The 27,485-nt window shown below is 47.3% G+C and overlaps 1 protein-coding gene and 1 pseudogene across 4 annotated transcripts; both read right to left on the bottom strand.

Moving 5' to 3' along the window:
• Positions 1-116: 116 nt before the first annotated feature.
• Positions 117-14,143, bottom strand: LOC147084061 (uncharacterized; annotated as a pseudogene).
• Positions 14,144-14,193: 50 nt separating this feature from the next.
• LOC147084060 (uncharacterized) lies at positions 14,194-25,630 on the bottom strand. 4 transcript variants are annotated; one of them, XM_085979932.1, is made up of 3 exons: positions 25,542-25,630; positions 24,059-24,221; positions 14,194-14,765 (listed from the first exon to the last, which is right to left on the bottom strand). In XM_085979932.1, the coding sequence occupies exon 3, from the start codon at positions 14,547-14,549 to the stop codon at positions 14,196-14,198; it is 354 nt and encodes a 117-aa protein (XP_085836058.1). In that variant the 5' UTR covers positions 14,550-14,765; positions 24,059-24,221; positions 25,542-25,630; the 3' UTR covers positions 14,194-14,195. The 4 variants fall into 4 exon arrangements, with proteins under 4 accessions (XP_085836058.1, XP_085836061.1, XP_085836057.1 ...); XM_085979935.1 differs by having other exon boundaries at positions 25,506-25,589; XM_085979931.1 differs by lacking the exon at positions 25,542-25,630 and adding an exon at positions 25,133-25,452.
• Between the last annotated feature and the right edge of the window lie 1,855 nt (positions 25,631-27,485).

The raw sequence follows: 27,485 nt of genomic DNA, 5'->3' as shown, positions 1-27,485 counted from the left end.
ATGCCTGAAAGGGTGGTAGAGGCAGGAACCCTCACAACATTCAAGAAGCATTTGGATGAGCACTTGAAATGCCATTGCATACAAGGCTATGGACCAAATGCTGGAAAATGGGATTAGACTGGACAGGGATGGATGGGCGGCGCAGACACGATGGGCCGAAGGGCCTCTTTCTGTGCTGTAAAACTCTATGACTCTATGACTCTAACATGGTTCAGTCCTGGATGTGATTAACAGCAGCAAAAACAATAGAATCCAACCCCTGCAGTCACACGTGAACTCGCTGGTGTCTCAGCAGGTGGGATGAGCGAGTGAATCCCTTCCCACACACGGAGCAGGTGAACGGCTTCTCCACAGTGTGAACACTTTGATGGTATGTCAGTTCCCTGGAACTTTTATAGCATTTCCCACAGTCCAAGCATTTAAATGGTCTCTCATCAGAGTGAATTCGCTGGTGTCTTAGCAAGTGGGATGATTGAGTGAATCCCTTCCCACACACGGAGCAGGTGAACGTCCGGTCCCCAGTGTGAGTGGGCTGGTGTACAGTGAGCTCAGATGATCGCCTGAACCCAGTCCCGCAGTGAGAGCACCTGAACGGCCTCTCCACAGTGTGAACATTTTGATGGTATGTCAGATCCTAGGAAGTTTTATAGCACTTCCCACAGTCCGAGCATTTAAATGGTCTCTCATCAGTGTGAACTCGCTGGTGATTCAGCAGGCTGGATGACTCGGTGAATCCCTTCCCACACACAGGGCAGGTGAACGGCCTCTCCCCAGTGTGAACACGCTGGTGTCTCAGTAGGTGAGATGAATTAGTGAATCCCTTCCCACACTCAGAGCAGGTGAACGGCCTCTCCCCGGTGTGAACACGCTGGTGTGTCTGAAGGTCAGATGACTCAGTGAATCCCTTCCCACACTCAAAGCAGGTGAACGGCCTCTCCCCAGTGTGAATACGCTTGTGTCTCGATAGGCCAGAAGATCGTCTGAAGCCTCGTCCACACACAGAACACGTGTACGGTTTCTCCCCGCTGTGAATGGTGCTTTTTGCTTCCATGTTCAGAGGCCGGTGATATTCAGATCTGATGAGTCGAGTAACTCTGTCAGGTCTTGATGTGATGTTTGGTCTGAGCTTACCGTCTGTAAATCTTCCCCTTCCAGTGCCCTGTAAAATTAATTTAAAACAGGGAGCATGAGAGACAACCCACAAGAAAACAAAGGCAGGTTGTGAAATTGAGCTGAATGAATCTGGTCAATTGTGGGGCCGGCACTAGAAAAAGTGACCATGAAAGCTGCCGGATTGTCGTAAAAACCCAACTGGTTCACTGATGTCCTTCAGGGAAGGGAATCCACCACCTGGTCTGGGCCTACACAAGACTCTGGCCTCTATGGGAGGAGAGAGAGAGAGGTGGGAGTGGGAGGGGGCGAAGGAAAGGAACATTATACATCTGCAACTGGACCAGAACTTTGATAGAACCTCCAAAACCCACAACCTCCACCACCTAGAAGGACAAGGGCAGCTGTTGCATGGGAGCACCATCACATCCAAGTTCCCCTCCAAGTCACACATCATCCTGACTCAGATATATTCATCGTTGCTGGGTCATAATCCTGGAACTCCTTACCGAACAACATTGTGGGAATACCTTCACCACACGGACTGCAGTAGTTCAAGAAGGTGACTCACCACCCCCTTCTCAATGGGCAACTGGGGATTGGCAATATTTGCTGCTCTTGCGAGCTACGCCCACTTCCCAAGAATGAATTAAAACAAATCTGTAGATGTAAACTGGATTAAAAGCCTCTACAGAAATACTTGTTCCTAAAACAATACTCTTTTACATTGTATGGACAGTGTCTGTGTAACAACCTCATCTCCCCTAGAATCCACCTCCTTTGACAGTCTCACATTGGAAATTGTTGGGTCCTCCTGGGCTCAGAAGTACTGGTGGTTAAACCCAGCAGCTTCTCCTCCATCTCCACTCCAGCTCAAATGGAAACATAGAAACATACAAACATAGAAGATAGGAGCAGGAGTAGGACATTCGGCCCCTCTAGCCTGCTCTGCCATGCAATGCAATCATGGCTGATCATCAAAATTCAGTACCCAGTCCCTGCTTTCTCCCCATATCCCTTGATCCCTTTAGCCTTAAGAAATATATCCAACTCCTTCTTGACTATATTTAATGTATTGGCCTCTACTGCCTTCTGTGGTAGAGAATTCCACAGGTTCATCACTCTTTGGGTGAAGAAATTCCTCTTCATTTCTGTCCTAAATGGCCTACCCCTTATCCTTAGACTGTGACCCCTGGTTCTGGACTCCCCGACCATCGGGAACATCCTTCCTGCATCTAGTCTGTCCAGTCCTGTCAGAATTTTATAAGTTTCAATGAGATCCACTCTCAATCTTCTAAACTCCAGCGAGTACAAGCCCAATCGTCCCAATCTCTCCTCATACGTCATTCCTGCCATCCCAGGTATCAGCCTGGTGATTCTTCGTTGAACTCCTTCCACGGCAAGAACATCCTTCCTCAGATAAGGCGACCAAAACTGCACACAATACTCAAGATGTGGTCTCACCAAGGCCCTGTACAACTGCAGCAAGACATCCTTGTTCCTGTACTCAAACCCTCTCGCTATGAAGGCCAACACACCATTTGCCTTCTTAACCGCCTACTGCACCTGCATGCTTACCTTCACCGACTGGTGCACAAGGACACCCAGGTCTCGTTGCACTTCCCCATCTCCCAATCTATTGCCATTCAGATAATAATCTGCCTTCCTGTTTTGGCCACCAAAGTGGATAACCTCACATTTATCCATGTTATATTTCATCTGCCATGCTTCTGCCCAATCACCCAACCTGTCCAAATCATCCTGTAGTTTCTCGGCATCCTCCTCACAGCACACATGCCCACCCAGCTTTGTGTCGTCTGCAAATTTGGAGATATTACATCTAGTTCCCTTGTCTAGATCATTAATATATATTGTGAATAGCTGGGGTCCAAGGACTGATCCCTGCGGTACCCCACTAGTCACTGCCTGCCGCTCGGAAAAAGACCCATTTATTCCAACTCTTTGCTTTCTGTCTGCCAACCAGTTCTCTATCCAAGTCAATATCGTGCCCCCAATCCCATGTGCCTTAACTTTACATGCTAATCTCTTATGCGGGACCTTATCGAAAGCCTTCTGAAAGTCCAAATACACCACATCCACTGGTTCTCCCTTATCTATTTTCCCAGTTACATCCTCAACAATGAAGCAACAAAAAGACCTCCACAGGCGGCCAGGGACCTACCTTCCGTCAGCCTGAAATAAAACTCTTCCCGACAGCCGCTGACTAATGGCGGCCGCAGCACCCACAATCCCCCGTGCCCCAGAAACCGCTCTATCCAACGCGCTGATTTCCCCGCTGAGAGTGCGCATGCTCCCCGGGGCCATGGGCCATTCTGGGAGCCTGGCTCCTGTCCTTTTCCCGATTCAGACTCGGTGGAACCAGCTGAAGAAACTGGGAAGCGGCGGCTCGGATGGGGGAGGCACTGCACTCTGGGTTTCCTGGTGCCAGAGCCCTAACTGCACGTCCACCAGGCCCGGCCGCTCTGACTCTAATTGAGTTTTTGATGAGGTAACAGATGGGGTTGGTGAGGACAATGCGGTTAACGTGGTGCACATGGATTTCCAAAAGGCATTCGACAAGTGCCACATAATAGGCTTACCAGCAAAGTTGAAGCCCATGGAATAAAAGGGACAGTGGCAGCATGGATACAAAATTGGCAAAGTGACAGAAAACAGTGAGTAGTGGTGAATGGTTGTTTTTCAGACTGGAGGAAGGTACACAGTGGTGTTCCCCAGGGATCGGTACTAGGACCACTGCTTCACTTGATATGTATTAATGACTTAGACTTGGGTGTACAGGGCACAATTTCAAAATTTGCAGATGACAGAAAACGTGGAAGTAAAGTGAACAGTGAGGAGGATAGTGATCGACTTCAAGAAGACAAAGACAGGCTGGTGGAATGGGCGGACATGTGGCAGATGAAATTTAATGCAGAAAAGTGCAAAGTGATACATTTTGGTAGGAAGAACCAAGTGAGGCAATATAAACTAAAGGGTACAATTCTAAAGTGGGTGCATGAACAGAGAGACCTGGGGGTTTGTGTGCACAAATCGTTGAAGGTGGCAGGGCAGGTTGAGAAAGTGGTTAAAAAAGCATACGGGATCCTGGACTTTATAAATTGAGGCATAGAGTCCAAAAGCAAGGAGGTTATGATGAACCTTTATAAAACACTTGTTCGGTCTCATCTGGAGTATTGTGTCCAATTCTGGGCACCGCACTTTAGGAAGGATGTGAAGGCCTCAGAGAGGGTGCAGAAAAGATTTACAAGAATGGTTCCAGGGATGAGGGACTTCAGTTATGTGGATAGACTCGAGAAGCTGGGGTGGTTCTCCTTACAGCAGAGAAGGTAGAGAGGAGATTTGATAGAGGTGTTCAAAATCATGATGGGTCTGGACAGAGTAGAGAGAGAGAAACTCTTCCCATTGGTGAAAGGGTCGAGAACCAAAGGACACAGATTTAAGGTGATTGGCAGAAGAACCAAAGGCGACATGAGGAAAAAAAATGTTATGCAGCGAGTGGTTAGGATCTGGAATGCACTGCCTGAAAGGGTGGTGGAGGCAGATTCAATCACCGCTTTCAAAAGGGAATTGGATAAGTGCCTGAAGTAAAGAAATGTGCAGGGTTACGGGGAAAGGGCGGGGAGTGGGACTCGCTGAAGTGGTCTTGCAGAGAGCCGGCACGGGGTCGACGGGCTGAATGGCCTCCTTCTGTGCTGTAACCATTCTATGATTCTATAAAATATTAGAAAGTTGTTCTCCAGAAGCACGAGGTTTATCTGCTTTTATTGATGAATTTAAAGGTCTCTATTAAAACCTGAGCCAGTGTGTTGTGAGCCAAAGAGCCTTGTGTCCAATGAGGGGAATAAAGGCCCACAGCCTCCCCTGGCCCCGGGCCCTGAACAAAGGACTGGAGAAACTCGCTGCCCTGCGGATCAGACAATCAGCCGGCGCAAGTCCTGCCCCTCAGGCTCCCCGATTGGTTGGAGGACCTGCCGCCAGCTCGCTCCTTCAGCCCCGCCCCGCTTGCTCCCTATTGGTCGGAAGCTCCCGTCAATCAGGCCCTGGGCTGGGTCACGTGTCCCCGAGGAGATCATGTGCTCCGTCCAACTGACGCCGCTCAGTCCGGGGCCTCGCGGACTCTCAGCTTTTTCTATTTCTCTTTATTCTCTCCCGATGCACCCCTCCCCGCCTCCCCGCGTGATTCTCCACCCAATCGGAGCGGAGAAAACTCACTTTGCATCACCGATCGCGACTCTGGACCCGACACCAAGGCCTTTCCCCGGAATGCCCCGTGCTGACTCCGTCCGGCAGGATCCGAGTGCGCAGGCGCAGCTCCGAGTGGGGGAGGGGGCTGGTCTCCTCTGGGCATGCGCGGTTGTTGCCCTTGGTGACCAGGAGGGGTCGCTGTGCCAGATTCGGCCCAAACCGCCGCTCCCTGTGCACATGCGCGGACTATCGTCTGTCAATCAACCATCAGCCAGAAGAGGTCGCTGGTGAGACCAGTGAAGAAAGAAAGACTTAGACATAGAAGATAGGAGCAGGAGTAGGCCATTTGGCCCCTCGAGCCTGCTCCGCCATTCAATGAGATCATGGCTGATCATCCAAATTCAGTACCCTGTCCCTGCCTTCTCCCCATATCCCTTGATCCCTTTAGCCTTAAGAAATATATCCAACTCTTTCTTAAATATATTTAATGAACTGGCCTCCACCGCCCTCTGTGGCAGAGAATTCCACAGGTTCACCACTCTCTGGGTGAAGAAATTCCTCCTCATTTCAGTCTTAAATGGCTTACCCCTTATCCTTAGACTATGACCCCTGGTTCTGGACTCCCCAGCCATCAGAAACATCCTTCCTGCATCTAGTCTGTCGAGGCCTGACAGAATTTTATAGGTTGCGATGAGATCCACTCTCAATCTTCTGAACTCCAGTGAGTATAAGCCCAATTGACACAATCTCTCCTCATACGTCATTCCTGCCATCCCAGGTATCAGCCTGGTGAATCTTCGCTGCACTCCTTCCATGGCAAGAACGTCCTTCCTCAGGTAAGGCGACCAAAACTGCACACAATACTCAAGGTGCGGTCTCACCAAGGCCCTGTACAACTGTAGCAAGACATCCTTGTTCCTGTACTCAAACCCTCTTGCTATGAAGGCCAACATACCATTTGCCTTCTTAACCGCCTGCTGCACCTGCATGCTTACCTTCAGTGACTGGTGAACAAGAACACCCAGGTCTCTTTGCACTTCCCCTTCTCCCAATCTATTGCCATTCAAATAATAATCTGCCTTCCTGTTTTTGCACCAAAGTGGATAACCTCACATTTATCCACATTATAGTGCATTTGCCATGTTTCTGCCCAATCACCCAACCTGTCCAAATCGTACTGGAATTTCACGACATCCTCCTCACAGCTTACCTTCCCACTCAGCTTTGTGTCGTCTGCAAATTTGGAGATATTACATACAATTCCCTCATCCAGATCATTAATATATATTGTGAACAGCTGGGGTCCTAGGACCGATCCTTGCGGTACCCGACTAGTCACTGCCTGCCACTCGGAAAACGACCCGTTTATTCCAACTCTTTGCTTTCTGTCCGCCAACCAGTTCTCTATCCAAGTCAATACCTTGCCCCCAATCCCAGGTGCCTTAATTTTGCACGCTAATCTCTTATGTGGGACCTTATTGAAAGCCTTCTGAAAGTCCAAATACACCACATCCACTGGTTCTCCCTTATCTATTTTACCAGTTACATCCTCAAAAAATTCCAACAGATTAGTCAAGCATGATTTACCTTTTGTAAATCCATGTTGACTTTGTCCGATCCTGTCACTGCTTTCCAAGTGCTCTGCTATTACATCTTTTATAATAGACTCTAGCATTTTCCCCACTACCGATGTCAGGCTTACCAGTCTATAATTCCCACTTTTTCTCTACCACCTTTTTTGAATAGTGGGGTAACATTAGCTACCCTCCAATCCATGGGTACTGTTCCAGAGTCTATCGAGTTCTGGAAGATGACCAGCAATGCATCTACTATTTCTAGGGCCACTTCCTTAAGTACCCTGGGATGTAGATTATCAGGCCCTGGAGATTTATCGGCCTTCAGTCCCATCAATTTCCCTAACACCATTTCCCTACAAATACTGATTTCTTTCAGTTCCACCCTTTCATCAGGCCCTATGTTCCCCGGCATCTCTGGGAGGTTATTTGTGTCCTCCTTTTTTGAAGGCAGAACCAAAGTATGAATTTAGTTGGGCTGCCATTTCTTTGTTTCCCATTATAAATTCCCCTGATTCTGACTGCAAGGGACCTACGCTTGACTTCACCAATCTTTTTCTCTTCACATATCTATAAAAGCTTTTACAGTCAGTTTTTATGTTCCCTACTAGCTTACTCTCATATTCTATTTTCCCTTTCTTAATTAATCCCTTTGTCCTCCTTTGTTGAATCCTAAACTGCTCCCAATCCTCAGGAGTATTGCTTTTTCTGGCCAATTTAGATGTCCTCTCCTTGTATCTTATGAGCCTTCACATCCTTCCTAAAGTGTGGCGACCAGAAGTGTCTGCAGCTCAAGGAACTTCGGCTCAGAGTTAGAGTCATAGAGTTATACAGCACAGAAAGAGGCCCTTCGGCCCATCGTGTCCGCGCCGGCCATCAAGCCCTGTCTATTCTAATCCCATTTTCCAGCACTTGGTCCGTAGCCTTGTATGCTATGGCGTTTCAAGAGCTCATCCAAATGCTTCTTGAATGTTGTGAGGGTTCCTGCCTCTACCACCCTTTCAGGCAGTGAGTTCTAGATTCCAACCACCCTCTGGGTGAAAAAGTTTTTCCTCAAATCCCCTCTAAACCTCCTGCCCCTTACCTTGAATCTATGCCCCCTTGTTATTGACCCCTCTACTAAGGGGAAAAGTTCCTTTCTATCTACCCTATCTATGCCCCTCATAATTTTGTACACCTCAATCAGGTCCCCCCTCAGCCTTCTCTGCTCTAAGGAAAACAACCCCAGCCTGTCCAGTCTCTCTTCATAGCTGAAGCGCTCCAGCCCAGGTAACACCCTGGTGAATCTTCTCTGCACCCTCTCCAATGCAATCACATCCTTCCTATAGTGTGGCAACCAGAACTGCACACAGTATTCCAGCTGTGGCCTAACTAGCATTTTGTACAGCTCCATCATAACCTCCCTGCTCTTGCCTTCATTAGCCGAGGCATAGAATATAAGTATCCCATATGCCTTCTTAACCACCCTATCTAGCTGTCCTGCTGCCCTCAGGGATTTATGTACATGCACACCAAGGTCCCTCTGATCCTCTGTCCTTCCTAGGGTTCTACCATTCACTGTGTATTCCCTTGTTAGTCCTCCCAAAATGCATCACCTCACACTTTTCAGGCTTAAATTCCATTTGCCACTGTGCTGCCCATCTGACCAATCCGTCTATATTCTCCTGTAGCCTGAGGCTTCCCTCCTCGCTATTTACCACTCCACCAATTTTCGTGTCATCTGCGAACTTACGGATCATAACTCCTACATTCATATCTAAATCATTAATGTACACTACAAACAGCAAAGGACCCAGACCCTGTGGTACACCACTGGACACAGGCTTCCAGTCACAAAAACAACCTTCGACCATCACCCTCTGCCTCCTGCCACTAAGCCAATTTTGGATCCCATGTGCCAAATTGCCCTGGATCCCATGGGCTCTTACCTTCTTGACCAGTCTCCCATGTGGGACTTTGTCAAAAGCCTTACTGAAGTCCATGTAGACTACATCAACTGGACTGCCCTCATCCACACACCTAGTCACCCCCATCGAAAAATTCAGTCAAATTGGCTAGACATGATCTCCCCCTGACAAAGCCATGCTGACTATCCTTGATTAATCCTTGCCTCTCCAAGTGGAGACTAGTTCTGTCGCTCAGAATTTTTTCCAATAATTTCCCTACCACTGATGTTCGGCTCACTGGCCTGTAATTCCCTGGTTTATACCTACTACTACCCTTCTTGAATAATGGTACTACGTTAGCTGTTCTCCAGTCCTCTGGCACCTCCCCTGTAGCCAGAGAGGTTCTGAAAATTTGTGTCGGAGCCCCTGCAATCTCCTCCCTTGCCTCACCCAGCAGCCTGGGATACATCCCATCAGGGTCTGGGGATTTATCCACTTTTAAGCGCGCTAAAACTGCTAGTACCTCCTCCCTCTCAATACTAATTTGTTCAAGTATATCACAGTCCCCCTGCCTGATTTCTATGCCTACATCGTCCTTCTCTATAGTGAACACAGATGCAAAATATTAATTTAAAACCTCACCCACATCTTCTGGCTCTACACACAAATTGCCACTTTGGTCCCTAATGGGCCCTGTTCTTTCCCTGGTTATCCTCTTGCCCTGAATATACTTATAAAACACCTTGGGATTTTCCTTTATTTTGCCCACCAGTGTTTTTTCATGCCCCCTCTTTGCTCTCTGAATTTCTTTTTTAAGTAACCCCCCCCGGCACTTTCTATACTCCTCTAGGTCTTCCACTGTTTTTAGTCCTTTGTATCTGCCAAAAGCCTCCCTTTTTTTCCTAATCCATTCTCGTATATCCCTTGACATCCAGGGTTCCCTGGGATTGTTGGTCCAACCCTTGACCTTTACGGGAACATGTTGCCATTGTACTCTCTCAATTTCCTTTCTGAAAGATTCCCACTGCTCTGATGTGGATTTTCCTACAAGTAGCTGATCCCAGTCCACTTTGGCCAGATCCTGCCTTATCATATTAAAATCGGCCTTTCCCCAATTTAGAACCTTTATTTCTGGTCCATCTTTGTCCTTTTCCGTGACTACCTTAAATCTCACCGAATGATGGTCACTGTCACCAAAATGCTCTCCTACTGACACTTCTACCACTTGCCCGGCTACATTCCCTGGAATGAGGTCCAGTACCGCCCCCTCTCTTGTAGGACTTTCTACATGCTGGCTCAAAAAGCTCTCCTGGATGCACTTTAAGAATTCCACACCCTCTGAGCCTTTCACACAGATGAATGCTGGAGGAGGGGTGTGTTTGAAGTAAAAAGGCGGAGGTTGTGAATATTTCTTTTATATTTAATACTATTTTCTAAAGTATTGTCTTATTTTAAATTAAATTGAAAAGGGTTTATTTTTTTGCTTTGAGGTGCCTGCTGTACATGGTCCATGTCTCTGAGGCATACAGGAGATTGGGTATCACTGCTGCTCTGTAGACTATGAGCTTGGTGCCAGGTTTGAGGTCCTGGTCTTCAAACACTCTCTTCCTCAGGCGACCGAAGGCTGCACTGGCACACTGAAGGCGGTGTTGGACTTTGTCGTCGACGTCTGCCCTTGTTGACAGTAGGCACCCGAGGTATGGAAAGTGGTCCACCTTGTCCAAGGCCTTGTCGTGGATTTTGATAATCAGGGGGTAGCACTGCGTGGTGGGGGCAGGTTGGTAGAGGACTTTTGTCTTACGGGTGCGCTCCGCCAAACTGAAGAAGCTCCGCTCGGGGCCCAGATCCGCGGACTCTCAGATTTGGATTCCCCTTTATTCTCTCCCCTCCTCTGATCTCAATCGGATCTGGGGGAAAACTCACTTTCCCTCATTGATTGCGGCTCTTCACCAACACCGACATCACAAAGAAAGCCCCGCGCGGCAGCCTGGAGCTCAGGGGCCCAGCGCGCACGCGTGGGGGAGGATGATTGACAGGGGCCCAGGGTGTGTGCTGAGCAACAGAAAATGCTGGAAAAACTCAGCAGGCCAGGCAACATCTGTGGAGAAAGAAATCGAGTCAACGTTTCAGGTCGAAACCCTTCGTCAGGACTGAGAGGAAACACAGGAAATGAAACAGATTAAAAGGCCAGTTTGGGGGCTGGGAAATGGGGATGAAAGAACAAAAGAGAAGTGAAGATCGGACCAGTAAAGAGACAAAAGACGGCTCGAGATGTTTATTCAATGGATGCAGTGTGAAGTGTGAAATGTTCTGGCAGAATGAGAGACAGCTTCCATGTGGGAGAGAGAAAAAGGGGGAAGGGCCAAAACAAAGGTGTGGATAAAAAATATATAAAAATGAAATAGGGGCCGAGGTTATGATCTGAAATTGTTGAACTCGATATTGAGTCCGGAAGGCTGTAAAGTGCCTGATCGGAAGATGAGGTGCTGTTCCTCGAGCTTACGCTGGGTTTCCGTGGAACAATGCAAGAGCCCGAGGACGGTGAGGTCCGAGTGGGAATGGGGCGGTGAATTAAAACGACAGGCGACCGGAAGCTCGGGGTCACCCTTACGGACTGAATGGAGGTGTTCCACAAAGCGGTCACCCAATCTGCGTTTGGACTCAGCAATGTAGAGGAGACCACATCGTGAGCAGCGAATTCTCTCTGTATCCACTCTATCAACATTTTTCATAATTTTAAAGACCTCTATTAGGTCACCCCTCAGCCTTCTTTTTTCAAGAGAAAAGAGACCCAGCCTGTTCATCCTTTCCTGATATGTATACCCTCGCAATTCTGGTATCATCCTTGTAAATCTTCTCTGCACCCTCTCCAGTGCCTCTATATCCTTTTTATAATATGGCGACCAGAACTGTACACAGTACTCCAAGTGTGGTCTAACCAAGGTTCGATACAGGTTTAGCATAACTTCACTACTTTTCAATTCTATCCCTCTAGAAATAAACCCTGGTGCTTGGTTTGCTTTTTTATGGCCTTGCTAACCTGTGTCGCAACTTTTAGTAATTTGTGTATTTGTACTCCGAGATCCCTTTGTTCCTCTACCCCACCTAGACTCGCACCCTCCCAGTGATAAGTGACCTCCCCATTCTTCCTACCAAAATGTAACACCTCACATTTATCTGTTCAGCCTTGGTCACTCTGCAAAGACTCTGAAATGTTTAATAATGAAATCAGGGAGTCAAAAAGCTCAGGTGAGGCAGTTTAAAAAGACAGTCCCTGACCAGAGATTGCTGGATGCTGACACTCGGTGCTCACGAGGATAGAATGTCCCATTCCCCAGGCACGGACATCCAGCACCTCGATCACAGCAAAAATTCACAAAACAATGGCAATATAACTTGGAGCAGAGACGGTTAAGTGGAGCTCTGATCGAGGTGCTCAAAATTATGAGGGGTTTTGATCGAGCAAACAAGGAGAAGCTGTTGTCACTGGCAGGAGGGTCGGTAACGAGAGGACACAGATTTCAGATCATTGGCAAAAGAATCTAGAGAGGAAATGAGGAGACTTTTTTTACACAGCGAATTGTGATGATCTGGAATGCACTGCCTGAATGGGAGGTGGAAGCAGATTCAATAGTAACTTTCAAAAGGGAATTGGACATATACTAAAAGCAGAAATGTGCAGGGCTGTGGGGAAAGAGCAGGGCAGTGGGACTAATTGCATCGCTCTTTCAGAGAGCCAGCAGCAGCACGATGGGCCGAAAGGCATCCCACTGTGCTCTATGATTGTATAACATCAGCTTCCCTCTGCACACGGGTACTGAGAGAACAGGGAATAATCTTTAAATCCAGCCCAGTTATTGGGGGCTCTTAACATTAACAAGCCCCAGTTGCCTGAATTAACATGGTTCAGTCCTGGATGTGATTAAAGACATCGGAAACAGTGGAATCGACCCACCGCAGTCACACTGTGGACACTCTGGTGTGTCAGCGGGTGGGATACACCAGGGAATCCCTTTCCACACACTGAGGTTGACTCTAATGATCAGGAGTCCTAGGGTTTCGGATACCAGATAATCAAGCTCACAAGAACACAAATTGTCTCTTCAAGCTTTATTAAGAGCGCTGCATAACACAGATCGGGTGATAATTCCCTCAATCTGGAGAATAGAAGTACAGTGGATTCACGCGTGACCTTCCCGAGTCTGTTTCAACTGACAACAGCTTAAGTGGCCTGTTCTTATACACAAGCTTAGTTACCGCTCAGGAAATGGGATTGTTTGGACCCGTCTGTTGACCGCCTCCTGAACTCCTGCTAATTCAGGGAATTTAGTCCATCTGTGACCAGACTAAAACCACAAGCCGTCTGGTTATCACACCTATACGGTCCGTGAGGTTATTATTAGATTCACACCCAGACGTTGTGCCTTCACTTGTCTGGCACTTCATCCCATAACACGGGTACAGGGGCTCAGTAATGTTTCATTCATCAGAAAAAGACAAAGTACAACAACATACTGGGCAGCTTAACAGAATCTCATCATATTTAAAGGGGCCATCAATATAAAATAGTCTCTGATAGATCAAGTAGGGAATTCAGGAGAAATTTCTTTACCCAGAGAATGGTTAGAATGGGGAACTCGTTACCACAGGGAGTAGTTGAGGTGAACAGCATAGATGGATTTATGAGAAAGCCACACAAGGGAGAAAGGAATGGGAGAATGTGTTGATTGGGTTAATTGAAGTAGGGTGGGTGTGGGGCATAAACACCGACATGGACCAGTTGGGCCGAATGGCCTGTTTCTGTGCTGTACATTCTATGTAACACCATGAACAGTCAAAAGAAGGGAATCATCAGCACAACAGTCTTAAAGATTAAACAGCAGTAGAAGAATTTCTAAAACATTCATCCATTCCATGTTCATGTCACCCCAGCTACAGAACAGTGTGAACTCGCTGGTGTGTCAGCAGGTGGGATGACCAAGTGAATCCCTTCCCACACACGGAGCAGGTGAACTGCCTCTCATTAGTGTGAACTTGCTGGTGTCTCAGCAGGTTGGAAGACCAAGTGAATCCCTTCCCACACACGGAGCAGGTGAACGGCCTCTCCCCGGTGTGAACTTGCTGGTGTCTCAACAGGTCAGATGACTGAGTGAATCCCTTCCCACACATGCAGCAGGTGAACGGCCTCTCCCCGGTGTGAACTTGTTGGTGTTCCAGCAGTCTCGAGGACCGAGTGAATCCCTGCCCACACACGGAGCAGGTGAACAGCCGCTCCTCAGTGTGAACAAGCTGGTGTGCCGTCAAATGCCCAGAGCGTTTAAAGCTCTGCCCACAGCCAGAACATTTAAATAGTCTCTCATCAGTGTGAAGTCACTGGTGTTCTTTCAGTTCCCCAGAGCTTTTAAAGCTCTTCCCACAGTCAGAACACTTTAAATGGTCTCTCATTAGTGTGAACTTGCTGGTGTCTCAACAGATGGAATGATCGAGTGAATCCCTTCCCACACACGGAGCAGGTGAACGGCCTCTCCCCGGTGTGAACTTGCTGGTGTCTCAACAGGTCGGATGACTGAGTGAATCCCTTCCCACACATGCAGCAGGTGAATGGCCTCTTTCCTGCTCTCTCCAGCTGGTGTCCCTTCAGCTCCTGGGACCTTTTAAAGCTTTTCCCACAGTTGGAATGTTTCACCAGTCTCTCCTCAGTGTGAACTCGCTGGTGTGCCAGCAGATTAGAGGACCGACTGAATCCCTTCCCACACACTGAGCAGGTGAACATAATCTCTCCTGCTCTCTCCAGCTGGTGTCTCTTCAGGTCCTGGGACCTCCCACACTCAGACCATTTAAAAGGTCTCTCATCAGTGTGAACTCGCTGGTGTGCCAGCAGATTGGGGGAGCGATTGAATCAGGTCCTGATGAATCGAGTGACTCTGTCTGATCTTGAAGTGATGTTTGGTCCGAGCTTCCTGTCTGTAAATGCTCCACTTCTAAAACCCTGCAAAAGGTGCTTAGAAGGGGGTAAGAGGGAGAATGTTGCCTCATGTCCCCCTTTCCCAGCCCAGGGGCAGTGAAGCTGATTTTCAGGCCCCAGCTGCTGCACAGGTTACATACGAATATACGAATTAGGAGCAGGAGTCGGCCACTCGGCCCCTCGAGCCTGCTCCGCCATTCAATAAGATCATGGCTGATCTGATTACTCCACAATCCTGCCTACCCCCGATAACCTTTCACCCCCTTGCTTATCAAGAATCTATCTACCTCTGCCTTAAAAATATTCAAAGACTCTGCTTCCACCGCCCTCTGAGAAAGAGTTCGAAATACTCACGACCCTCTGAGAAAAAATTTCTCCTCATCTCGGTCTTAAATGGGCAACCCCTTATTTTTAAACAGTGACCCCTAGTTCTAGATTCTCCCACAAGAGGAAACATCCTCTCCACATCCACCCTGTCCAGACCCCTCAGGATCTTATATGTTTCAATCAAGTCACCTCTTACTCTTCTAAACTCCAGCAGATACAAGCCTAGCCTGTCCAACCTTTCCTCATAAGACAACCCACCCATTCCAGGTATTAGTCTAGTAAACCTTCTCTGAACTGCTTCCAACGCATTTACATCCTTCCTTAAATAAGGAGACCAATACTGTACACAGTGCTCCAGATGTGGTCTCACCAATGCCCTGTAGAACTGAAGCATAACCTCCCTACTTTTGTATTCTGTTTCCCTCGCAATAAACAATAACATTCTATTAGCTTTCCTGATTACTTGTTGTGCCTGAATACTAACCTTTTGCGATTCATGCATTAGGACACCCAGATCCCTCTGCGTCTCAGAGCTCTGCAATCTCTCACCATTTAGATAATATGCTTCTTTTTTATTCTTCCTGCCAAAATGGACAACTTCACATTTTCCCACATTATACTCCATTTGCCAGATCTTTGCCCACTCACTTAACTTATCTATATCCCTTTGTAGCCTCCTTATGTCCTCTTCACAATTTACTTTCCTACCTATCTTTGTGTCATCAGCAAATTTAGCAACCATGCCTTCGGTCCCTTCATCCAAGTCATTTACATAAATTGTAAAAAGTTGAGGTCCCAGCACTGATCCCTGTGGCACACCACTCGTTACATCTTGCCAACCAGAAAATGACCCATTTATGCCTACTCTCTGTTTCCTATTAGCTAGCCAATCTTCTATCCATGCCAACATGTTACTCCCTACATCATGAGCTTTTATTTTCCGCAATAACCTTTGATGTGGCACCTTATCAAATGCCTTCTGGAAATCTAAGTACAGTACATCCACCAGTTCCCCTTTATCCACAGCACATGTCACTTCCTCAAAGAACTCCAATAAATTGGTTAAACATGATTTCCCTTTCACAAAACCATGTTGACTCTGCCTGATTACCTTGAACTTTTCCAAGTGCCCTGCTATAACATCTTTAATAATAGCTTCTATCATCTTCCCTGTGACAGATGTTAAGCTAACTGGCCTGTAGTTTCCTGCTTTCTGTCTCCCTCCCTTTTTGAATAAAGGAGTTACATTCACTATTTTCCAATCTAATGGAACCTTCCCCGAATCTAGGGAATTTTGGAAAATTAAAACCAACGCATCAACTATCTCACTAGCCACTTCTTTTAAGACCCTAGGATGAAGTCCATCAGGCCCCGGGGACTTGTCAGCCCACAGCTCCAACAATTTGCTCAGTACCACTTCCCGGGTGATTGTAATTTTCTTGAGTTCCTCCCTCCCTTCCATTTCCTGATTTACAGCTATTTCTGGGATGTTACTTGAATCCTCTATAGTGAAGACCGATGCAAAATACCTGTTCAATTCAACTGCCATCTCCTTATTTTCCATTATTAATTCCCCAGACTCACTTTCTGTAGGACCAATGCTCACTTTGTTAACTCTTTTCTTTTTAAATATCTATAGAAACTCTTACTATCTGTGTTTATATTTCTAGCTAGCTTTCTCTGGTACTCTCATTTTTCTCTCCTTATTAATCTTTTAGTCATTCTTTGCTGTTTTTTATATTCTGTCCAATCTTCTGACCTGCCAGCCATCTTTGCACAATTATATGCTTTTTCTTTAAGTTTAATACTATCATTAACTTTTTTAGCTAACCACGGATGGTGGGTCCTCCCCTTGGAAATTTTCTTTCTCGTTGGAATGTATCTATTCTGTGTATTCTGAAATATCCCCTTAAATGTCTGCCACTGCAACTCTATTGACCTATCCCTTAACCTAATTTGCCAGTTCACTTTAGCTAGCTCTGCTTTCATGCCCTCTTAATTGCCCTTATTTAAGTTTAAAATACTAGTCTTGGACCCACTCGTCTCTCCCTCAAACTGAATGTAAAATTCAATCATATTATGATCGCTGCTACCTAGGGGCGCCTTCACTATGAGGTCATTCATTAATCCTATCTCACTGCACAATACCAGGTCTAGTATAGCCTGCTCTCTGGTTGGTTCCAGAACGTGATGTTCTAAGAAACATTCTATGAACTCCTCATCTAGGTTACCTTTGCCCATCTGATTTTTCCTGTTTATATGTAGATTAAAATCCCCCATGATTATTGCCATACCTTTCTGACAAGCTCCCATTATTTCTTCCTTTATACTCCATCCTACCATGTGATTACTGTTAGGGGGCCTGTACACCACTCCCACAAGTGACTTCTTGCCTTTATCATTTCTCATCTTAACACGCAGGTGCAGCAAGCAATTAGGAAAGCAAATGGTACGTTAGTCTTTATTACAAAAGGATTGTAGGGACTTAAGGCGGATAAATCCCCCGGACCTGATGGCCTACATCCTAGGGTCTTGAGAGAAGTGGCGGTAGGGATTGTGGGTGCATTGGTGATTATTTTCCAGAACTCCCTGGACTCAGGAAAGGTCCCGGCAGATTGGAAAACTGCTAATGTAACACCCTTATTTAAGAAGGGAAGTAGACAAAAAGCTGGAAACTATAGACCAGTTAGCCTAACATCTGTGGTTGGCAAAATGTTGGAGTCCATTATTAAGGAAACAGTAACAGAGCATTTGGATAAACATAATTTAATAGGACAGAGTCAGCATGGTTTTATGAAGGGGAAGTCATGTTTGACAAATTTGCTCGAATTCTTTGAGGATGTAACATACAGGGTGGATAAAGGGGAACCAGTGGATGTGGTGTATTTGGACTTCCAAAAGGCATTTGACAAGGTTCCACACAAAAGATTACTGATCAAGATAAGAAATCACGGGATTGGGGGTAATATACTGGCATGGGTGGAAGATTGGCTATCTAACAGAAAACAAAGAGTTGGGATAAATGGTTCATTCTCGGGCTGGCAATCAGTAACTAGTGGTGTTCCGCAGGGGTCAGTGCTGGGACCCCAACTCTTTACAATCTATATTAACGATTTGGAGGAAGGGACCGAGTGCAACATATCCAAGTTTTCCGACGATACAAAGATGGGAGGGAAAGCAATGAGTGAGGATGACATAAAAAACCTGCAAAAGGACATAGACAGACTAAGTGAGTGGGCAGAGATTTGGCAGATGCAATATAATGTTGGAAAGTGTGAGGTTATGCACTTTGGCAGAAAAAAATCAAAGAGGAAGTTATTATCTAAATGGAGAGACACTGCAAAGTGCTACAGTACAAAGGGATCTGGGGGTCTGGTGCATGAAACACAAAAAGTTAGTATGCAGGTGCAGCAGGTGATCAGGAAAGCCAATGGAATCTTGGCTTTTATTGCAAGGGGGATGGAGTATAAAAACAGGTAAGTCTTGCTGCAGTTATACAGGGTATTGGCGAGGCCACACCTGGAATACTGCGTGCAGTTTTGGTTTCCATATTTAAGAAAAGATATACTTACTCTCGAGGCGGTTCAGAGAAGGTTCACTCGGTTGATTCCGGAGATGAGGGGGTTGACGTATGAGGAAAGGTTGAGTAGGTTGGGACTCTACTCATTGGAGTTCAGAAGAATGAGAGGCGATCTTATCGAAACATATAAGATTGTGAGGGGGCTTGATCGGGTGGATGCGGTGAGGATGTTTCCACTGATGGGTGAGACTAGAACTAGGGGGCATAATCTAAGAATAAGGGGCTGCCCTTTCAAAACTGAGATGAGGAGAAACTTCTTCACTCAGAGGGTAGTAAATCTATGGAATTTGCTACCCCAGAGAGCTGTGGAAGCTGCAACATTAAATAAATTTAAAATGGAGATAGACAGTTTCCTAGCAGATAAGGGAATTAGGGGTTACGGGGAGAGGGCAGGGAAGTGGACGTGAGTCTAGATTCAGATCAGCCATGATCCTATTGAATGGCGGAGCAGGCCCGAGGGGCCGTATGGCCTACTCCTGCTTCTTATGATTGGAGTATAAAAGAGTAAAGAAGTCTCACTGCAATTATACAGGGCCTTGGTGAGACCACACCTAATAATAATAATAATCATAATCAACTTTATTGTCATTGTTAGTGCACAAGTGTAGTACAACGAAATGTAGGCTTGCGGCTCCCGAGAGTGTACATTTAGATTAAGACATTTAAACATTCAACATACATTTGGCTTGTAATACATTAACATAAACATAAACATTATAAAGTGCATTGGCAGATGTGCAGGCTTTAGAGTTTATTTGTGGAGTTCAGTAGGATGACAGCCCTGGGAAAGAAGCTGTTCCTAAATCTGGTCGTACGGGTGCGAATGCATCTGTAGCGTCTCCCAGATGGCAGGAGGGCGAACAGACTGTGGCTGGGGTGGGTAGGGTCTTTGATGATGGTCTGTGACCTCCGTAAACAGCGTTTCTGGTATATGTGCTCTATGGTCGGTAGCCGGGTGCCGGTAATGCATTGGGCAGTTTTGACTACCCGCTGCAGGGCTTTCCGGTCATAGGAGCTACAGCTGCCATACCATACTGTGATACAGTTCATCAGGATGCTCTCTATTGTGCAGTGGTAAAAGTTAGAGAGGATCAGGGGTGACAGGTTACATCCCTTCAGCCTCCTTAGGAAATATAGGCGCTGCTGGGCCTTCTTCACCAGAGAGGAGGTATTGAGGGACCAGGAGAGGTCTTCCGTGATGTGGACTCCGAGTAACTTAAAGCTGTCCACCCTTTCCACCACAGCCCCATGAATGTGGATGGGGGTGTGACTTCCGCCTTTAGACTTCCTGAAGTCCACAATGATTTCTTTGGTTTTCCTGATGTTAAGGGCCAGGTTGTTATCGGCGCACCACTTCACGAGATGCTGGACCTCCTCCCTGTAGGCTGACTCATCGTTGTTGGTGATCTGGCCCACTACCGTGGTATCATCCGCAAACTTGATGATGGTGTTGGAACCATGAACAGCCACACAGTCGTGGGTGAAGAGGGAGTAGAGGAGGGGGCTCAGCACACACCCTTGTGGGGTATTGTGTACAGTTTTGGTCTCCTTACCTAAGGAAGGATATACTTGCCTTAGAGGGAGTGCAACAAAGGTTCACCAGACTGATTCCTGGGATGGGGGATTGTCCTATGAGGAGAGATTGAGTAGACTGGGCCTATATTCCCATGAATTTTGAAGAATGAGAGGTGATGTCATTGAAACATCTACAATTCTTACAGGGCTTGACAGGGTAGATGCTGGGAGACTGTTTCCCCTGGCTGGGGAGTCTAGAACCAGGGGTCGCAGTCTCAGAATAAGGGGTCGGCCATTTAGGACTGAGATGAGGAGAAATTTCTTCACTCAGAGGGTGGTGAATCTTTGGAATTCTCTGCCCCAGAGGGCTGTGGAGGCTCAGTCATTGAGTATAATCAAGGCTGAGATCGATAGATTTTTGGACTCATGGGGAATCAAGGGATATGGGGATCGGGCGGGAAGGTGGAGATGAGGTAGAAGATCAGCCATGATCTTATTGAATGGCGGAGCAGGCTCGAAGGGCCGAATGGCCTGCTCCTACTTCTTATGTTCTTAAGAAAGCTGTTTGCTATAGCCTGCTGCACCACGACAAACACACAGAGGATTTCGGTTATGTGGAGAGACTGGAGAAGCTGGGATTGTTCTCCTTGGAGCAGAGAAGGTGCAGCGGAGATTTAATAGAGGTGTTCAGAACAGGAAGGGTTTTGATAGAGTAAATAGGAGCATGGGAACAGGAGGAGGCCATTCAGCCCCTCCAGCCTGTTCTGTCATTCAATGAGATCATAGCCGATCTGTGTCTTAACTCCACCCACCTGCCTTGGCTCCATATCCCTTTGCTCCCTTGTCTAACAAAAATCTATCGCGCTGGGATTTAAAATGATTAATTGAGCTGGCATCGACTGCTTTCTGTGGGAGAGGGTTCCACACTTCTACCACCCTTTGTGTGAAGAAGTGTTTCCCAACTTCTCTTCCGAATGGCCTGGCTCTGATTTTAAGGTGATGTCCCCTTGTCCTCGACTGCCCCACTGGCGGAAAAAGTTTCTCTCTATCTACTCTACCAATTCCTTTCAAAATCCTAACATCCTCAATCACTCCTTAACCTTCTAGATTCCAGGGAACACAAGCCTAGTTTATGTAATCTCTCCTCATAATCTAACCCTTGGAGCCCGGGTAACATTCTGGTGAATCTGTGCTGCACTCCTTCCAAAGCCAATATATCCTTTCTGAGGTACGGTGCCCAGAACTGTACGCAGTGCTCCAGGGAGTTAATGTGCGTAGGTCCCTGAAGGTGGCGGGACATATTGAGAGAGTGGTTAACAAAGCATATGGGATCTTGGGCTTCATAAATAGAGGTATTGAGTACAAAAGTAGAGAAGTTATGCTGAACCTTTATAAAGTGCTGGTTAGGCCACAACTGGAGTATTGCGTCCAGTTCTGGTCACCACACTTTAGGAAGGATGTGAAGGCCCTTGAGAGGGTGCAGAGGAGATTTACCAGAATGGTTCCGGGGATGGGGGATCTTAGCTACAAGGACAGGTTGGAGAAGCTGGATTTGTTTTTATTAGAGCAAAGGAGGTTGAGGGGTGATTTGACAAGATTATGGCGGGTTTGGATAGGCTAGACGGGGAAAGGCTGTTCCCACTAGTTGACGGTACAAGGACTAGGGGACACAGATTTAAGGTTTTGGGCAAGAGATACAGGGGGGATGTGAGGAAAAACTTTTTTACGCAGCGAATGGTGATGACCTGGAACTCGCTGCCGACGGAAGTGGTGGAAGCGGACACACTCAATGTTTTCAAGGGGAGACTGGATAGGCACTTGAGGGAAATAAACTTGCAGGGCTACGGGGATAGAGCGGGGGAATGGGACTGACTGGATTGCTCTACAGAGAGCCGGCACGGACTCGATGGGCCGAATGGCCTCCTGTTGTACTGTTATGACTCTCTGGGGTCAAACCAGGGCTTTCTTTAGCTGTAGCTTATAAGGAGAAACTGTTTCCAGTGGCAGGAGGGTCGGTAACCAGAGGACACAGATATAAGGTCATTGACAAAAGAACCAGAGGCGAGGTGAGGAGAATTTTATTGACGCAGCGAGTTGTTGTGATCTGGAATGCGCTGCCTGAAAGGGCGGTGGAAGCAGAGTCAATAATAACATTCACTGGGGAATTGGATAAATACTTGAAGGGGAAACATTTTCAGGGCTATGGGGACAGAGCAGGGGAGTGGGACTAAATGGAGAGCTCTTTCAAAGAGCCAGCACAGGCACGATGGGCTGAATGGCCTCCTTCTGTGCTGTATGATTCTAGGAGCCACTCCTAGAGTGGAGTGGTGTCCGCAGGGATCGCTTGGCAGAAAATTGGGAGGAGGTGGTTCACACGCAGACAGCACCTGATTTCGAGACGCTGTCCTTTTAAAATTGGTCCTCCACAGGCAAGGAGGGACTCGGTCCCTTTAATGAATAGCACTTTGAAAAGAAGAGTCCCTGTCCCTTTAAGAGCCCTCTGCCCACCACTCCCACCTTTTTCTTAAAGTCTTTGAAATTAATAATAAAAGTTCATGCAGAAAAAATGAGTGTGTGTCTGACTGTATTTTAGTGAGTATCTGTGTCTGTCTGACTGTATGTGTGTGTGTCTGTGTAGAATAGCATCATAGAATGATACAGCACAGAAGGAGGCCATTCGGCCCATCGTGCCTGTGCCGGCTCTTTGAAAGAGCGATCCAATTAATCCCACTCCCCCTGCTCTTTCCCCAAAGCCCTGTAAATGTTTTCCCTTCAAGTATTCATCTCAATCTCTTTTGAATTATAATATCGAATCTGCTTCCACCGTCCTTTCAGGCAGTGCATTCCAGATCACAACAACTTGGTGTAAAAATCTGTTTCCTCATGTCACCTCTGGTTCTTTTACCAATCGCCTTAAATCTGGTTTCTCTCCCTTCAGCCATTGGAAACGGTTTCTCCTTATTTACTCTGCAAAAACCCATCCTGATTTTGAACAACTCTATCAAATCTCCTCTTAATCTTCTTTGCTTAAGGAGAACAACCCCAGCTTCTCCCGTCTCTCCACGTAACTCAAGTTCCTCATCCCTGGTCCCATTCTCGTAAATTTCTTCTGCACCCTCTCTAAGGCCTTGACATCCTTCCTAAAGTGTGGTGCCCAGCGGAAGCCTAGCCAGTGTTTTATAAAGGCTTAGCATAACCTGCTTGCTTTTGTACTCTATTCCTCTATTAATAAAGTCAAGGATCCTGTATGCTTTTTTAACAGCCTTCTCATCCCCAAGTCCAGGTCATTAATATGTATCAAAAAAAGCAGTGGTCCAAATCAATGTTCATGTTAAGTTGCGCGGCCACGCAGCGGTCTGGAGGTCCCGCGCAGCCGGCTCACCGCCCTATAAATGGAATAAACGTGCATGCGCGGAAATTTGAATGGGCTGTGCAGCCCGTGAAAGGGGCGATGCACCTCCAAAAAAAAGAGGGAACACTGGTCCTAATACCGATCCCTGGGGAACATCACTGTTTAACCTCCCTCCAGTCTGAAAAGAAACCGTTCACCACTACTCTCTGCTTTCTGTCCCTTGGCAGAAAATTGGGAGGGGGCGAGTGCAAACAGCACCTGATTTCTCGCTAAGCACTCACGGTAGCAGGGGATTTGCCCTACTTTAAATGTCAGTCTCTTACATATACATTAATAAAAAGGGAGACGCTGTCCCTTTAAAATCGGTCATCCACGGGGACGCGGTCCCTTTAAAAAAAATCTCATAGAAAAAGAGCGCCTGTCCCTTTAAGAGAACCCCCACCACTCCCATATTTCTCTTAAAGTGCTTGAAATTAATAATTAAAAACGCAGAAAATTAATATTTAAAAAAGTAATTCAGGGAGAAAAAATATTTTTACTCACATTTGCTCCCCAGGGTTTCTTGTTTCTGTTTCATCAATTTAAAAACAAACTGCTTTTTTTATGATCAGCCATGATCGCATTGAATGGCGGAGCAGGCTCAAAGGGCCGAATGGCCGACTCCTGCTCCTATCTTCTATGTTTCTATGTTTGAAACAAGTATCTTCTGCAAAATAAAATTAGTTTGAGCTGCAAAATGTGAAAGGAACATTAAAAATAAACTTTCCTAGGATCACGGATTCTGACCAGGCCTCTTTACAAAATGGCGGCGGGCCGATCCCAGGTCCTGCCTCCTCCTTCGCCGCGATTGGTTGGAGGACCAAAGCCCCTCGGTCGGTCCTCCAGGCTCCGCCTCCCCTCGCTCATTGGTGGAGAGCTCAGTGTCAGTCAGTGCACGCTGGGGACGTCGTGACGTCACAGGGTGGGCGGTTGGAGCAGGCGGGAAATTAAATCAATTTAAGTTAAATCTCCCGTCAGTCTCCTCTGTCCCAATCAGCCGGCGCAAGTCCCGCCCCTCGGGCTCCCCGATTGGTTGGAGGACCCGCCGCCGGCTCGCTCCTCCAGCCCCGCCCCGCTCGCTCCCTATTGGTCGGAAGCTCACGTCAATCAGGCCCTGGGCCCGGGTCCTATCTTCTATGTACTTTCAGTGATGACTTTTATAAACTGGTTTTACAGGAAATTAGAAGAGGAGGGGAGAGATTTGAAGATACTCGGTCCCTTGGTGACTCAAAAGTTGCAGCTGACCCCGCGCATGCGACCCATGGCCCCGCCCTCTCCTGCTCCACAGGCGCCCGGCCCGCACCGCGCATGCTCAGCACACCCTTCCTGGGCCCCTGTCAATCATCCTCCCCCTCTGAACAGGCCGCGCCCCCCTCCCCCTACTCCGCATGCGCCGCCGGGCCCCGCTCTCGAAGTTCAGCCGCTACCGCGCCTGCGCAGTGCCTCCGATTCTGGGTCGGCCCGGGCAACCGCGAGAGTCCGGATCACCGGCGGAAAGTGAGTTTTATCAGGATTTTTTTCTTTATATATAGCGAACAGAAGCGCGGGCGAGGAGATAAATAAAAATAAATTACAAACCGCACCGTCGCAGCGCCCTCCCGGCACCGAGCGGAGCGGATTGAACGGCCGCAGCCTCTTCTCTGAATGGCTTCTTCCTGTGATGACGTCACAACCGGGCCCCAGCTTCAGCGCCAGGAGAGGAAGGTCCCGCCCCCTTGCCGCGCCACCATTGGTTGGAGGACCAGGCCGCCCAGTTCAGGCCTCCCAGCTCAGCCCTCTTCCTATTGGTCGCGATCCCGTCACTCAGAATCACATTATTCCGGCTCACTCCGCCACCCCGCGCAGTTCAATCCGCTGTGTTCGGCGTCCGTGGAGGTCTCGCCCGCCGGACTCTCAGGTTTGGTTTTCTGGTATTTTACTTTATAATCTCGCTCTCCGCTTCCCCCCTCACCTCCATTTAAATCGATTCCCCACCACTTTACTTTACCCCGGCCGCTGATTTCGCCTCTTTCCCGGGCCGACTTCCGTCTTCTCCCCAGAGGCCCCGCGCAGGCGTACTGGCAGCCTCGTTTTGTGGTGGGGCCGAATGAGCATGCGCGGCCCCGCCTCTCCACATTTAAAGGGACACCCATCCCGTCCACATTTAAAGGGACACCCACCCCCTCCACATTTAAAGGGACACCCACCCCCCCATTTAAAGGGACACACACCACCTCCACATTTAAAAGGACACACCCCCCTCCACATTTAAAGGGACATCCACCCCGCCACAATTAAAGGGACACCCACCTCCTCCACATTTAAAGGGACTCCCTCCCCCCCCTCTCATGTGGAGGAGGAATTCCTTGAGTGTTTACGGGATGGTTTCCTGGACCAATATGTCGAGGAACCAACCAGAGATCAGGCCATCTTAGACTGGGTATTATGTAATGAGAAAGGATTAATTCGCAATCTTGTTGTACGAGGCCCCTTGGGTCGGAGTTATCATAATATGATCGAATTCTTCATTAAGATGGAGAATCAAGTTGTTGACTCAGAGACTAGGGTCCTAAATTTAAATAAAGGAAACTACGATGGTCTGAGGAGCAAGTTGGATAGGATTGATTGGGGAATGTCACTCAAAGGGTTGACGGTGGATAGGCAATGGCAAACATTCAAAGACCACATGGATGAACTACAGAATTTGTTCATCCCAGTTTGGCATAAAAATAAAACTAAAGAGGTGACTCAACCGTGGCTAACAAGGGAAATTAGGGATAGCATAAGATCCAAGGAGAGGACATATAAATTGGCCAGAAAAAACATTAAACCTGAGGATTGGGAGCAGTTTAGGATTCAACAAAGGAGGACAAAGGGATTAATTAAGAAGGGGAAAATAGAATATGAGAGTAAGTTTTCAGGGAACATAAAAACTGAGTGTAAAAGCTTTTATAGATATGTGAAGAGAAAAAGAACATAAGAAGTAGGAGCAGAAGTAGGCCATACGGCCCCTCGGGCCTGCTCCGCCATTCAATAGGATCATGGCTGATCCGAACCTAGACTCACGTCCACTTCCCTGCCCGCTCCCCATAACCCCTAATTCCCTTTTCAGTTAGGAAACTGTCTATCTCAGTTTTAAATTTATTTAATGTCGCAGCTTCCACAGCTATCTCAGGTAGCAAATTGCATAGATTTACCACCCTCTGAGTGAAGAAGTTTCTCCTCATCTCAGTTTTGAAACAGCAGCCCCTTATTCTAAGATTATGCCCCCTAGTTCTAGTCTCACCCATCAGTGGAAACATCCTCCCCACAGCCACCCGATCCTCAGGTTTACTGCTTTTTCTGGCCAATTGATATGTCCTCTCCTTGGATCTTATGCTATCCCTAATTTCCCTTGTTAGCCACGGTTGAGTCACCTCTTTTGTTTTATTCCGAATTCCAATGAGTAGAGGCCCAACCTACTCAACCTTTCCTCATAAGTCAACCCCCTCATCTCCGGAATCAACTGAGTGAACCTTCTCTGAACTGCCTCGAGAGCAAGTATATCTTTCCTTAAATATGGAAACCAAAACTGCACGCAATATTCCAGGTGTGGCCTCACCAGTCCCCTGTATAACTGAAGCAAGACTTCCCTGCTTTTATACTCCATCCCCCTTGCAATAAAAGCCAAGATTCCATTGGCCTTCCTGATCACCTGCTCTACCTGCATACTAACCTTCTGTGTTTCATGCACCAGGACCCCCAGATCCCTTTGTACTGTAGCACTTTGCAATTTCTCTCCATTTAGATAATAACTTGCTCTTTGATTTTTCCTGCCAAGGTGCATAACCTCACACTTTCCAACATTATATTCCATCTGCCAAATTTCTGCCCACTCACTTAGCCTGTCTATGTCCTTTTGCAGGTTTTTTATGTCCTCCTCACTCACTGCTTTCCCTCCCATCTTTGTATC

Source organism: Somniosus microcephalus, unplaced genomic scaffold (assembly GCF_052327205.1).
Source record: "Somniosus microcephalus isolate GS21.2 unplaced genomic scaffold, FLI_Smic_1.0 scaffold4, whole genome shotgun sequence".
Taxonomy (NCBI): Eukaryota; Metazoa; Chordata; class Chondrichthyes; order Squaliformes; family Somniosidae; genus Somniosus; species Somniosus microcephalus.
The sequence above is the reverse complement of the archived record's forward strand: the minus strand, read 5'-3'. Positions and strand labels throughout refer to the sequence as shown.

Excerpts from the sequence above, each read along its gene's own strand:
- LOC147084060 (XM_085979932.1), bottom strand. The coding sequence starts at position 14,549 with ATGTTCACCTGCTCAGTGTGTGGGAAGGGATTCAGTCGGTCCTCTAAT.